General features: G+C 45.1%; 1 protein-coding gene across 1 annotated transcript in view; it reads left to right on the forward strand.

Annotated features, from left to right (window-relative positions):
* Window positions 1-14,235, forward strand: part of MYO1D (myosin ID) — a 66,976-nt gene that overhangs the window by 33,055 nt on the left and 19,686 nt on the right. Inside the window, exons 2-11 of the mRNA XM_069953688.1 lie at window positions 3,390-3,598; window positions 3,762-3,855; window positions 3,958-4,123; window positions 5,827-5,880; window positions 7,104-7,199; window positions 7,336-7,452; window positions 8,996-9,199; window positions 9,295-9,443; window positions 10,573-10,687; window positions 10,806-10,976. Coding sequence (XP_069809789.1) covers window positions 3,390-3,598; window positions 3,762-3,855; window positions 3,958-4,123; window positions 5,827-5,880; window positions 7,104-7,199; window positions 7,336-7,452; window positions 8,996-9,199; window positions 9,295-9,443; window positions 10,573-10,687; window positions 10,806-10,976 — 1,375 coding nt within the window. The remainder of the gene's footprint in view (window positions 1-3,389; window positions 3,599-3,761; window positions 3,856-3,957; window positions 4,124-5,826; window positions 5,881-7,103; window positions 7,200-7,335; window positions 7,453-8,995; window positions 9,200-9,294; window positions 9,444-10,572; window positions 10,688-10,805; window positions 10,977-14,235) is intronic.

The raw sequence follows: 14,235 nt of genomic DNA on the forward strand, positions 1-14,235 counted from the left end.
CCTCTGCTTAACCCCAGAGCCGCCTGGAGGGTTGGATCATTGTTTGCTGTCTGCAAGAAATAGTCACAATCAGTCCTGTAAATGTTAGGTCAGTGACTGGTGTATGAGAGAGTGATGTCACTGGTCAGCAGGGTCAAGTCTGCTTAAAGGGGTACTCCAGCGAAAATCTATTTCTTTCAAATCAACTGGTTTAACAAAGTTGTATGGATTTGTGATTTACTACTATTTAAAAATCTTCTGTATTTCAGTACTTATCAGCTGCTGTATGTCCTGCACAAAATGTTTTCTTTTCAGTCTGACACATTGCTCTCTGCTGCCACCTCTGTCCATGTCAGGAACTGTCGAGAGCAGCAGCAAATTCCCTTAGAAAACCTCTCCTGCTCTGGACAATTCCTGACATGGACAGAGGTGGCAACAGAGAGCACTGTGTCAGACTGAAAAGAAAACAACATTTCCTGCAGGACATACATCAGCTGATAAGTATGGGAAGACTTGAGATTTTTAAATAGAAGGAAATGACGAATCTGTATAAGTTTCTGTAACCCAAATGATTTGAAAGAAAAACATTTTTGCTGGAGTTACCCCTTTTAAAGGGCTAGTAGCAAGATTAAACTTCTTGTTTGCCATCAAGTTTAGTTTTACTCCTACAGATCGTACATATAGTGTTTGCCCCACCATATGTAGAATTAGTCGTCCATCATTGGGCGTTTTTTTGTTGTTTTTTTTGTTTTTTTTTATATCATATCAGATATGTGTGCCAGTCTGCCTGGTTATTTACTGCCCAGGTCTCCCATCCATTGAGTTTCAGTGAAGATTCTATAGCACAGAGAAAATATTATATATATACTTATACACTAGTGGTGCACTGTGTATTGTGGTGTGAAGATAATTGTAATGGAAAGAACAGACATAAGGCCACCTGTTGTGTCCCTGTGGGTGCAGGTAGAGGCAGCTGTCACCCTCCACTATTGTGCCCTGCAGAGAGAGAGATTGTTTACAGCAGAGAGGAAACACATATGGGTGAATGAGAATTACATATAACCTTCAGAAGAACTACACAGCTTGATCTATTAGATCCCATAGTAAACAGGTATCGGTTATGCCCATCCCAGAGGGCACAGTATTATAGGAATTCAGCTCGGATTATTATGAGTGATGATGTAACGCTTCCTGTATACGTAACTCTGAACTTTCTACAATGGCACCATCCAGAGTCTCAGCTTTTTGCATGTTCTACTCCCGTTCTGTCTCTCGGTACTCTTTTGTACATTTTCCAGATTTTCTTTTTTTAAAGAGGTTATCCAGTGCTACAAAAAAACATGGCCACTTTCTTTCAGAGACAACACGACTCTTGTCTCCAGTTCAGGTGCGGTTTGCAATTAAAGTGACTCTGGACCCAGAGGACCCAAACCACTTGCTTTTAATCCAAGATCTGTCCTGCAGTCCATTTGGCAGGTGATGCATTTATTGTCTTAAAAAACAACTTTTAAACTTACAGCCCTGTACCCTACGGGCGTGGCTTAGAATAGGGCACAGGCTGTCAGTTTAAAAGTTGTTTTTTAGAACAACAACTGCATCACCTGCCAAACGGACCGCAGCACAGATCTTGGATTAAAAGCAGCTATCCGAAGGTACAAGCAGTTTTCGGGGGGTCAGATTGTGGGTACAGAGTCACTTTAAGCTCCATTCACTTTAATAGAACTGAGCAGCAAAACCCAGCCCAAGCTGGAGACAAGAGTTAGGCTGTCTCTGGAAGAAAGTGGCCATGTTCTTGTAGCACTGGATAACCCCTTTAAACTTATTCCTATTTCTCTTTCCTCACTTACCTCCTGATCTCTTCAAGAAAAAAAAAAATGTTGGTTATTCTATATAGGTTAGCCTAAAGGCTGTCTACTGTCGAAGCTGTTCTGAGGACATTGTAGTGTCCCCCTATGTCCTTTAAATCCAATAAGTACATCTTACTGAGTAGTACCTACATACAGACTACAATACAGGCTAGTCTAGTTTGGATATTTGGCAGTTTTTGGTATATAGATTGCAGAAGAGCTCCCTCTAGTGGGTGTTCAGCTAACACAACAACTTATTTACGTTTGTGTAGTATTACAGACCCTTACCTAGTGTACAATACTTCTGCATTTCATCCACAGATATACATTACAGGGCAAGTTGCATATAAACTAGTGTCCAGACATAGAGCTTGAAGCTCTTGTACCCCGACTTTTAATTTGTAACATGTTGCCTCTTCTTCCTCTATTTCTATCGGGGTACTGATGGCAGAGTATTAAAGGCTAAAAGCTAAAAAATGAAATGCTCCCAAATCCTAATCTTCTAGCTGCTGCTATTCCTAAGTTACAAGTTTTTCTAAAAGCCAAGCTATATTCAAGGTGGCGCCGGCCAGGAAACTACATTTCCCATCATGCATCTCCCTGATTGGTCTATTTGTGTACTCGCCCCCTTAGCTTTCTTCCCTGCCCACTGCTGTCATTACTATTGCACAGTAAACATAGAACTATTTTTTCACTGATTTTTCATCACTTCACCCCAGTATGTATTCCATTCTAGCTTATGATGTAGCAGAGCTGATGTGCGCATGGTGTAGCTATGTGCTGCATAATGAGCATCTCTTTACCAGGGGTGGGGGGTATAGTCTAGGATCTCTGCTTGCTGACTGTGAATGAAAACATTTTAGTTCCATCCAGACTCTAAGAACATCCATCACACTTACAATATACAGAGCTATGACACAAAGACAGGTCTATGTGCCTGCATTCATTGACAGCAAGCAGAGATAGAACTTTTCATATTAAAGAAACCTAGGCTCAGGGACACATATAAGTCTATAGAAGCAGCACTTTCACTACCAGTGAACAGGTGCAAGTCAATAGACAGCTAACCCGGCCCACAGAGAGGAGATCACATGTCCTGTGTTTACAAAGGTGGGGGGGGGGAGGGAGCAGAGCGTTGTCAGAGAGGACACAGAGAAGATCATTTTAGACATCCAGAGCGGGTAAGTATGAGGAGAAAAAAAAACCTGGAAAGGGTGCAATATTGGTTATACATGTATATTAGATAGTGGGTGGTATTGGGAAGGGGGATTGTTTAGAACATTGTTTTAGTTACCAGATAACCCCTGTAAGGCCATTCACTACCTGAAATAATCCTTGAGAACTCCTTATTCCACTTGTGCATACACTGACTTTTGTTAAGTTTACTTTATTCATATACACTGACAAAGTAGAGAACATTGGTGAATTGATTGATTAAATGGAGTAATTTAGTATTGTGCTCTAGGAAGATGTCTTATAAGAACGTCCCTTTCGAGTAAATGTAGTACAAAGTTTGTTATAAAATACTTTAAATAACTTTTTCTCAACATTGTCTTTTTTTAGGTTTGAGAAAGGACGTATCTATACATTTATCGGAGAGGTAGTAGTCTCTGTGAACCCCTACAAGAGTCTCCCAATCTACGGGAAAGACACTATAGAACAGTATAAGGGACGAGAGCTATATGAAAGACCTCCACATCTCTTCTCCATCGCAGATGCAGCCTACAAGGCTATGAAGAGGCGATGCAAAGACACATGTATAGTAATATCAGGTATGCATGCCATAGTCACTGTAGTCTGATCAACCACACTTAAAAATAGTCTAAGTTCAGTATAAAGATTGGCATGATGCTCTCCTAGCTTGCCAAAATATACAATCAATGTGACCCCGGCCTTTGTATACAGGAATATAATGATATATTTATTGTGTCGCAGGAGAAAGCGGTGCTGGGAAGACCGAAGCCAGTAAATATATAATGCAGTACATAGCCGCCATTACAAATCCCAGCCAGCGAGCTGAGGTGGAAAGGTAATATTCTCTGTGGTTGAATGTTAATATCTAATATCTGCCTCTTGTTTTATTGCTCCATTAACACCTTACGGATCTACCATCTCCTATACAATTCCCCAGGGTAAAGAATATGCTGCTCAAATCTAACTGTGTCCTGGAAGCATTTGGGAACGCTAAAACTACTCGCAACGACAACTCCAGCCGGTTCGGAAAATACATGGACATAAACTTTGATTTCAAAGGAGATCCTATTGGAGGGCACATCAGTAACTACCTACTGGAGAAGGTAAGTAGCAGTTCTAAAGACTGTACCCAAGTATTGCCATAGAACTGCACAGGCTATGTCTTAGTCGTACAAGATCCCATAGCAATAATTTTTCAAACCGGAAAAAGAAAAGTTGTAGGATTACGTAGATTACCTAGGTAGTAGCATAGTAGTTATTATATTGCTTATATGCAGGGGCGTAGCTAATGTCTCTGGGGCCCTGGTGCAAGAGGTCAACTTGGCCCCCCCCCCCCCTTCCTCAACCAAGCGATGCTATTGGTGTGTGTGTGTGTGTGTGTAATATATATATATCTCAAGACTGATATTACCATTAATACCAGTATATAGGAAATATCACCATACACATTACCGCCATACTGTTACTAACCAAATCCTGTATACTGAGACCAATATTGCCAATAATACCAGTATGTGGGAAGGAAATATTACCGCCACACCACAACCACTATATTGTTACTTACCAGATCCCGAATACTAAATCCAATAAAACACAGTACCAGATAACAAGTAACAAATAACACCACTACATACTGACCAACACCACCGCTGCTACTGACCAACACCACCGCTGCTACTGACCAACACCACCGCTGCTACTGACCAACACCACTACATACTGACTAACACCACACTGCACATCTGTATTGGCTACTTTACAGCCTCATTTAGTGGGTAGGCTGACTCTATGTGACCCCCTTATATTATATGCCCCCTCTGTGGTCCATTATAGTACCTGGCCTATTGCATACACTCCTCATGTAGTCCCCCTTATAGATGGCCCCCCAATGTTTCCCCCTTATAGATGCCCCTTATAATGGCCCCCATATAAATGGCCCCCATGTAACCCCCTTATAATGCCCTCCATTGTAACCCCCTTATAGATGGCCCCCATTGTAATCCCCCTTTATAGATGGCCCCCATTGTAATCCCCCTTTATAGATGGCCCCCATTGTAACTCCCTTTATAGATGGCCCCCATTGTAATTCCCCTTTATAGATGGCCCCCATTGTAACCCCCTTTATAGATGGCCCCCATTGTAATTCCTCTTTATAGATGGCCCCCATTGTAACCCCCTTTATAGATGGCTCCCATTGTAATCCCCCTTTATAGATGGCCCCCATTGTACTCCCCCTTTATGATGCCCATTAAAATGGCCCCCAGTCTGTGCAAAAAAACAAACAAACACACAACTCGCCTGACAACTCGCTCCCCCGCCGTGTCTCTGTCCTCCTCGGTCCGTCTGTTGGCTGCCGTGCGGCTCCCGCCTCCATGTCTGTCCCGTCCCCGGCCGCACACGCACCATAGAGCTCTGTGTACGCCGGGGATGTTACTTCCAGCACAGAGGTCACTGCGCCGGAAGTACCATCCCTGGCGTACACAGAGCTCTATGGTGCGTGTGCGGCCGGGGACGGGACAGACGTGGAGCCGCGAGCCGCGCTGCAGCTGGGGGCCCGTCCCAGTCTCCCTCTTGTGACTGCAAGCAAAACCCTGCTTGTGGTCACAAGAGGGAATGGGAGGGGAGCAGTGCAGTGGCAAGGGGGGGTCGTTGCGGACCCCCCCTTGGTAGCGGCCCGGTCGCAGTGGCGACTGCTGCGACCGCGGTAGCTACGCCACTGCATATATGTGACTGTTGCTTCCATAACCCCTACTATATGAAATATGTATTTGCAGTGAATTCATGTTTCTATGTGTTTTCCTCTCAGTCTCGAGTGATTGTCCAGCAGCTTGGAGAAAGGAATTTCCACTCCTTTTATCAGGTTGGTAAAAAAAATTTCTCCTCCTCTCTATGTCTATGTCTACGTCTTCCTCCCTTATGGCATGATATATAATGTACAAAATGGTCACTGACACCACATCGCTCTATGGCAGTTCTTCCCTACCAGCTATGCCCAGATAAAGGCTGTCAGGGCATGATGGCAAACAGGAAGAGTGACCTGGTGACCACAGGTCACAGGCTGGGGCCTACGGTGTCACTGTGGGCGGGGCTACGTGGCACAGTTGCCGTGAAGCCCCCACACAATCCACAGATGATAAAAGATCACTTTTTACTTGAACAAGCACCATGACGTATGATGTAAAATAAGGTATGAAAACTGCTAAATTTACCCTTTACACCTGTGTAGAGAAGTCAAAATGCAAAAAGGGGATGACAGTGTCATTTTAACGATTAGCGAACCATTACGATGATTTTAGGGTTAGAACTAAATCAACAATCAACGGCACACGGGACGATTTTTGATTAAATTAGAACAACATAAATTTACCCTTTACACCTGTGTAGAGAAGTCAAAATGCAAAAAGGGGGTGACAGTGTCACTTTAACGATTAGCGAACCATTACGATGATTTTAAGGTTAGAACTAAATCAACGATCAACGGCACACGGGACGATTTTTGATTAAATTAGAACGACATAACGATTTTCCGCACAATATTGTCCCGTGTAATAAGGCCCTTAGACCGTTACCAATCTGATATGGAAGTCCTACTCTAAAGGCTAGACCATCAATAACCTAGCAGCAGTCCCTTGTAAATACTGAATGGGCACTGTCATTTGGAAATAACAGGTACATGCATGATAAAGACCTCAGGCTCGAAACATCACTGTCTTCTCTGTACCCTGGTATGTGAATAAATTCACTTGCTACTTATGTCACAACCACATGTCAGAAGTTTCGATTCTAGTTTTGACCTTCTCCAATCTGGAGAACGGTCCAGGGGAAGCCCTCGGTAGCCTATTTCACTCCCCGAATCTCAGTGATCTCTGTTCTGGGGTTCCAATATAAGTCTATGGAGCAGCACAATAGAGATGATTGGCGGGGGGGGGGGGGGGAAGTGACACCCCAACCAATGAAAACTTTCAACATGTCAATGTGACATCTCGAAAATGTTTCTAATTGACAAGTGCGGTTTAACTCTCTGAACCTTTATTTCTACATCCAGAAATAAATAACTACAGATTTGGACTTTTCTCTTGCTAGTTGATCTTGGGAGCACCTGAGCAGACCCTGCGTTCCCTTCATCTCCAGAAGGATATCTCGTCTTACACATATACCAGATCCATGGTTCAGATGAAGGTGAGTACCGGTTATGAAAATATTACATGCTAAACATGGGAGCCAAGTGTCAATCCAGGTTCCTAAAATTTTGCCCGTAGCTTTGATGGTTATATAGTATATCCAGCTAATGTGATTTCCTTCTCTTCTCTTCCAGTCTTCAGTTAATGACGCTGGAGAATTCAAGGAAGTGTCAGAAGCCATGAAAGTGATTGGGTTTAAACCAGAAGAGATCCAGACTGTCTACAAAGTTTTGGCCGCTATTCTACATCTGGTGAGTAGGTGCGAGTATGTGGGGACGAACGTGTCAGCGGTTGGGTTACAGTGCGGTGAACCAGCTGCTACTGGTGAAGAAGAAGAAGTGTATGAAAATTGGCAGAACTCCTCTCCAGCTGTGTCAATATACATATCTAGTGCAGGAATTACAGGAGTCCACCATACCAGAGCCAAAACATATACACGCACTTGTTTACAGGGCCCAACAAGTACTCTACAGTACTGTATAAGTTTCCTGTGTTCACAGGGAAAATTCACATTGGTCTTTGAGTCACCTCTTAAAGGGGAAATTCATCCAATATGATCATCTTATATGCCATAGAAACATGGGAGAAGATCACATTGGTGATGTCTATAACCTTGGGCCTACATGCATGTCCAGAATGAATTAACACTATGGAGCACTCATCCAACTTTGGCAAGTTGGTTCTACTTTTAATCCAAGAAATCAATGGCGCTCAAAGATCAGGCTTTACCAATGACATATTTTAACATTTTGGCTGGATTTTCGTTTTAATGGGCTGGTTAGGAATATAAATTATCAGTTTTTACATTTATTATACATGAACATGTAGTGGTACCCGCTATTGGAGTTCACCTGTCTGGTATTATGCACAATTCTGCACATAGGGGGAGATTTATCAAACTGGTGTAAAGTAGAATTGTCTTAGTTGCCCCTAGCAACCAATCAGATTTCATTCCTCACAGATTCTTTGAAAAATGAAAGGCTGAATCTGATTGGTTGCTAGGGGCAACTAAGACAATTCTACTTTACACCAGTTTGATAAATCACTCCCATAGAGTCCCAAATAGCGCTCCAACTACTAGAGCCAGTACTTACCCCTACAGGTTCACGTGTATGGTTAACATAACTTAGCATAACCCCACTGCCAGTGGCGTAGCTACGATTCACGGGGGCCCCATAGCAAAAAAATGTAAGGGGCCCCCTCCCCTACGCACAACACAAAGCACTGCGCATATATATATACAGTATATGCTCTGTGATGTGGCCAAAAAATAAAATCACAACAGTGACTGGCAAAGCAGAGAGCCAATGGCTGCTTGCTTTGACAGTCCACTATTTTTACCTATAAGGGCCCATTAGGAGCCCTTAAGGTTAAATACATAGGTGCAGGAGCAGACTACCTTCTACTTAACCCCTTATGTACTGCAGTGTATAAGTGACCCAATGTTCAGAAGACAAGGTTATATCTGCTTTACTGCTTGTGCACTGATAACCCCTGACCTCTGCAGGGAACTCTGCACATTTTCCTACTGGATGGCACAGGTGGAGAACAGAGGTCAGGGGTTATCAGAGCAGATCTCCTTGTCTTTTGCTTGTTAACCCTTTTTTGTGTTGCAGCATGTAAGTAAACACTGGGTCACTTACAAACTGCAGTACATAAGGGGTTAAGCAGAAGGACACACGCTCTTACCTTCTCCCCCGGGGCCCCCCTGCTGTATGGGCCCCATAGCAACTGCCTCTATGGTAGCTACGCCCCTGCCCACTGCCTAATCTTACATTTGTTTCTCCCTATTAGGGGAACATCAAGTTTACATTGGATGGGGATACACCCCTGATTGAGAACGGGAAAGTTGTGTCTGTAGCCGCCGACTTGCTTGGCTCCAAATCTGAGCTTCTGGAGAAGGCGCTCCTGTACAGGACCGTGGCTACCGGCAGAGATGTTATCGACAAACAGCACACTGAGCAAGAAGCCAGCTATGGCCGAGATGCCTTCGCCAAGGTACGGACTGACTGCTAGGGTGATGCAGCTCTTGGCTGTATATGTCACTATGATGTGGAGAGGACTGATCAATATATAAATATGTATGTTTCCAGGCCATCTATGAACGCCTATTTTGCTGGATTGTGAGCCGTATTAATGACGTCATCGATGTTAAAAAGCAAGATGCCGCTCTACACGGCAACAAAAACACAGTTATCGGTGTGCTGGATATTTACGGATTTGAGATTTTTGACAATAACAGGTACTTTAGCTTCTTAAAGGGTAATGCAGGATTAAACAAAAGCACTTGACCCTATCCTCAGGTTGTGTGTGGTGTTACAGTGAGCTGCAAAGCCTCACCCATTTGTGTATTTATTATGAGATAAGAAAACTGAAGAACCTTTTCTTAGGACTCTGCATTGTGCTGTCCCTCTGTTATTTCTCCTGGAAATGCATGACTAAATTGATAACTGGGTGCTACCATTTGGGAGTGTGTCCCTGTTCATTGGGTCCCTGGTTCTGGTTTAGTCTGTTCTGTAAGTGTTTAACTGTGTACTGACACACCAGACTATAACAGACTCACTCACAAGTAGACCGTACATAGTCTAAAACCCTGTAGGCATACCATAGTATATGTCTGAATACCTAATGCACCCATTCGGGCTAAGGGCACATAAGGGCTAATGCACACATCCAGGCTAAGGGCACATAAGGGCTAATGCACACATCCGCAGAATTCCGTCCGTGCTTTGGCAGTATCCTGCAGAGTGGACCGCGAAGCTACCACCATCATGATTAATTATGATACCCGGAGCTCCGAAACTATTTAAAAGTTTGCGCTAATGTACTGACACAGCCGCACTGCTGTGTCAGTACGCTAGTGCGAACTTTTAAGCACTTAAGTAACTCCCTAAATATAATATAATATATAATATTAAAAGTTATGGGCATTAGATTTCTGGTGATACGTTGATCCAGGGATTTATTCTGATATCCATTGGAGTCGGGAAGGAATTTTCTCCCTGTGATGGGTCAATTGTCATCTTCCTCCATAGGGGGTTTTGCCTTCCTCTGGATCAACCCAGTAGGGTTTTTATAGGTTGAACCTGATGGTCTCTTGTCTTCTTTCCACCTTATTAACTATGTTACATCATAATTAATCATGATGCTGGGAGCTCCGAGGTCCTCTCCAAGCACGGACGGAATTCTGCGGACGTGTACATTAGCCCTTAGAATATGGCTTTTGATGGTATCCTAAGGTATTACCTGAGGTGTATAGCTAAAAAGTGATGTGAACAGCCCCTTAAAGGTATTTATAGTACATTATAGTACAGGGGCATGTCATATCCTAAGTTCTGTTTGGTGACTTCTACATCATCTGTGTTTTTCAGCTTTGAACAATTCTGTATCAATTATTGCAATGAGAAACTACAGCAGCTGTTTATTCAGCTCGTCCTGACCCAAGAACAAGAGGAATATAAGAGAGAAGGGATTCCCTGGAAGCATGTAAGTAGCCCTATCACTCACTAATGGGCAGAGGTGTCTCCATCCATATACTATCTGTATTCTGTATTGCTGATGATCAATGGCTTCTTATACGTCTCCTCTTTTATGCTTCTCACAGATAGATTATTTTAACAACCAGATCATTGTAGATTTGGTTGAGCAGCAGCATCGTGGGATCATATCACTTCTGGACGACGCCTGTATGAATGTTGGGAAAGTGACGGACCCCATGTTCCTGGATGCACTAAACAAGCAGCTGGGAAAACATGCTCACTACTCCAGCAGGAAGGTAATGAGAGTCAGATATAGGGCTGGAATGATCTAATGGGTGCATGCAGACATGGTGGATTTTCTGTAGATTTGTTGTGCAGGTTTCACACTACAAACCTATAGCAAATGACAGTATAATACAAGTGGATGGGGTTTTGTTTTGAAACCGCCATTTACAAGTAGCTGAAAAATTGTACAGAGAAAACGTAGACAGTTAAGGTAAACCACTTGTATGACACTTTAAAGGGGTTATACAGCTAAAATCTTTTAAATAAACTGGTTTCAGAAAGTTATATAGATTCGTAATTTACTTCTCAAGTCTTCCCATACTTATCAACTGCCGTATGTACTGCAGGAAATTTTGTTTCCTCTTAAGTCTTAGGCCCCATTCACACGTCCGTGTCAGTTTTTACTGTCAGGAAATCCTGATCAGGAGACCTCAAATGTCATCGGGATAGTATCAGGATTTCCTGACAGTAATCCGTTTTTACCATCAGGAAACCATCAGGAAAAACCTTCAGGATTTCCTGATGAGAAAAAAAAAAATAGTTCTTAATATGGTCTAGTATGCCAACATAAGGGATGATGGGAGTTGTACTTCTGCAACCTGGATGGCCACAGGCAGCAGAAGTACAACTCCCATCATGGCCTGTCAGCAGAGGCATGATGGGAGTTGTACTTCTGCAACCTGGATGGCCACAGGCTGCAGAACTACAACTCCCATCATGGCCTGTCAGCAGAGGCATGGTGGGAGTTGTACTTCTGCAACCTGGATGGCCACAGGCAGCAGAAGTACAACTCCCATCATGGCCTGTCAGCAGAGGCATGATGAGAGTTGTACTTCTGCAACCTGGATGGCCACAGGCTGCAGAACTACAACTCCCATCATGGCCTGTCAGCAGAGGCATGATGGGAGTTGTACTTCTGCAACCTGGATGGCCACAGGCAGCAGAAGTACAACTCCCATCATGGCCTGTCAGCAGAGGCATGATGAGAGTTGTACTTCTGCAACCTGGATGGCCACAGGCAGCAGAAGTACAACTCCCATCATGGCCTGTCAGCAGAGGCATGTTGGGAGTTGTACTTCTGCAACCTGGATGGCCACAGGCAGCAGAACTACAACTCCCATCATGGCCTGTCAGCAGAGGCATGATGAGAGTTGTACTTCTGCAACCTGGATGGCCACAGGCAGCAGAAGTACAACTCCCATCATGGCCTGTCAGCAGAGGCATGATGGGAGTTGTACTTCTGCAACCTGGATGGCCACAGGCAGCAGAACTACAACTCCCATCATGGCCTGTCAGCAGAGGCATGGTGGGAGTTGTACTTCTGCAACCTGGATGGCCACAGGCAGCAGGAGTACAACTCCCATCATGGCCTGCATGATGGGAGTTTTAGTTCGGGGGGGGGGGATGTTGTATCTCACCTGTCGGCGGCGACTGGTGGTGAGTCCCGGGCGGGCCGGCGGAGATGCAGAGAAGAGTGGCGAGCTGGGTGATCGGGCGGCTGCTGTCCGGTCCGGCGGTGCAGCGAAGAGTGGTGAGTCCCGGGGGGGGGGGAGAGTTGGGGGGGGGGGGAGTTGGGGGGGGGGAGGGGGGAGAGTTGGGGGGGGGGGGGGGGGCGCTGGCGTTGTGCGTACGGGCAATCCGGCGGCTGCGGTCCGGGGGAGGGGGGGTTGGCTGCATGCTGTCCGTGGGAGGGGGGGAAGCTGTCCGGTCCGGGGGGGGGGGGAGGGGGGGTTGGTGCATGCTGTCCGGTCCGGGGGGGGGGGGGGGGTGCGGGGGTTGTGAGCTGTCCGGTCCGGGGGGGGGGGGGGGGCGGGGGTTGGAAGCTGTCCGGTCCGGGGGGGGGGGGGTGCGGGGGTTGGAAGCTGTCCGGTCCGGGGGGAGGGGGCGGAGTTGGTGGAAGCTGTCCGGGGGCGGGGGTCGTGGCGCCGGGAGGGAGGCCTGTGCTGCCGCTGCCTGTGCGGTGGGGACGTAGGGGTGCCAGTGGCTGCGGGGGCCGGCCGGCTCTCACTTATCCGGAATCACGGGCACTTTCCTGATGTACTTCAGGAAAGTGCCCGTGATTCCGGCGCTCCCATAGACTTCTATGGGAGCGTCCGGGCCGGAATTCCGGATAAAAATAGGACATGTCCTATTTTTTCCGGATCTATTTTCCGGAACGGACACCCTTCCGGAGAAATCCGGAAGGGTGTCCGTGACTAATTAAAGTGTATGGGTCCGGAAATCCGTCCGGATTTCCTGATAGGAAATCCGGATGGTTTTTCCGGACGTGTGAAGGGGGCCTTACACAGTGCTCTCTGCTGCTACCCCTGACCGAGACAGGAACTATCCAGAGAAGGGAATGTTTTTTATGGGGTTTACTGCTGTTTTGGACAGTTCCTGTCTCGATCAGGGGTGGCAGCAGAGAGCACTGTGTCAGACTGAAAAGAAAATAACATTTACTGCAGGACATAAAGCAGCTGACAAGCACTGGAAGACTGGATATTTTTAAATAGAAGTAAATTACTAATCGATATAACTTTCTGACACTAGTTGATTTGAAAGAAAAATATTTTTCCTGGAGTACCCCTTTAATTCCATTTCCACCACTGCTTCTTCCTGGAAGCACTGGTAGTCTTAATGGTAAAATACATTTTGGTGAATCTTGAATGTAGATGTAGAGTCCTAATAGGGACAGGACCGATTTTAATGATGACAAGCTTTGTAAAGCAATGCAGAAGAAAGGCAAACACTTCACATGATCACTGCGTGTCTCTGCGGACACATTTATCACTGACGGCACTCGCTTTATCCTCTTGGAACAATGTGGCAATATATTCTGCATTCTGCATTTGCATCTACACGTCATTGTTGGTGTTATTATTGCCCTTCAGTGCTGCCTTCTGGCAGGTTACGTGACAGCAGAATTATAACATGTATAATATAACATGTACAGATGTGGTTCTTTATGCTGCTGATATTATTCATGTGCACAGACTTTGAGCTCACCATAGCCAGGGCCATCTATGATACCAGCAGCAGATGCCATTTATCTGCAGTCATAAAGTTGTGTGGTTTTATACCACTTTTTGTGTTCCAGTGTGTTAATGGTTCACACTGTGACCTGACATCTGCATGGGGTCTGTATGTTCTCCCTGGAGGCTTCCAGATTCTTCCTAGACGCCAAAACATACATGGCCTCTGAAATGTAATGCCGTTTACTTATTGATTTGAAATTGTCAGGAACAGCATGACTAGGGCATTGCTGACTTTGGGCTTGGACTAACCTTTGAT

The sequence above is a fragment of the Dendropsophus ebraccatus genome, chromosome 14 (assembly GCF_027789765.1).
Source record: "Dendropsophus ebraccatus isolate aDenEbr1 chromosome 14, aDenEbr1.pat, whole genome shotgun sequence".
In the NCBI taxonomy this organism is placed as follows: domain Eukaryota; kingdom Metazoa; phylum Chordata; class Amphibia; order Anura; family Hylidae; genus Dendropsophus; species Dendropsophus ebraccatus.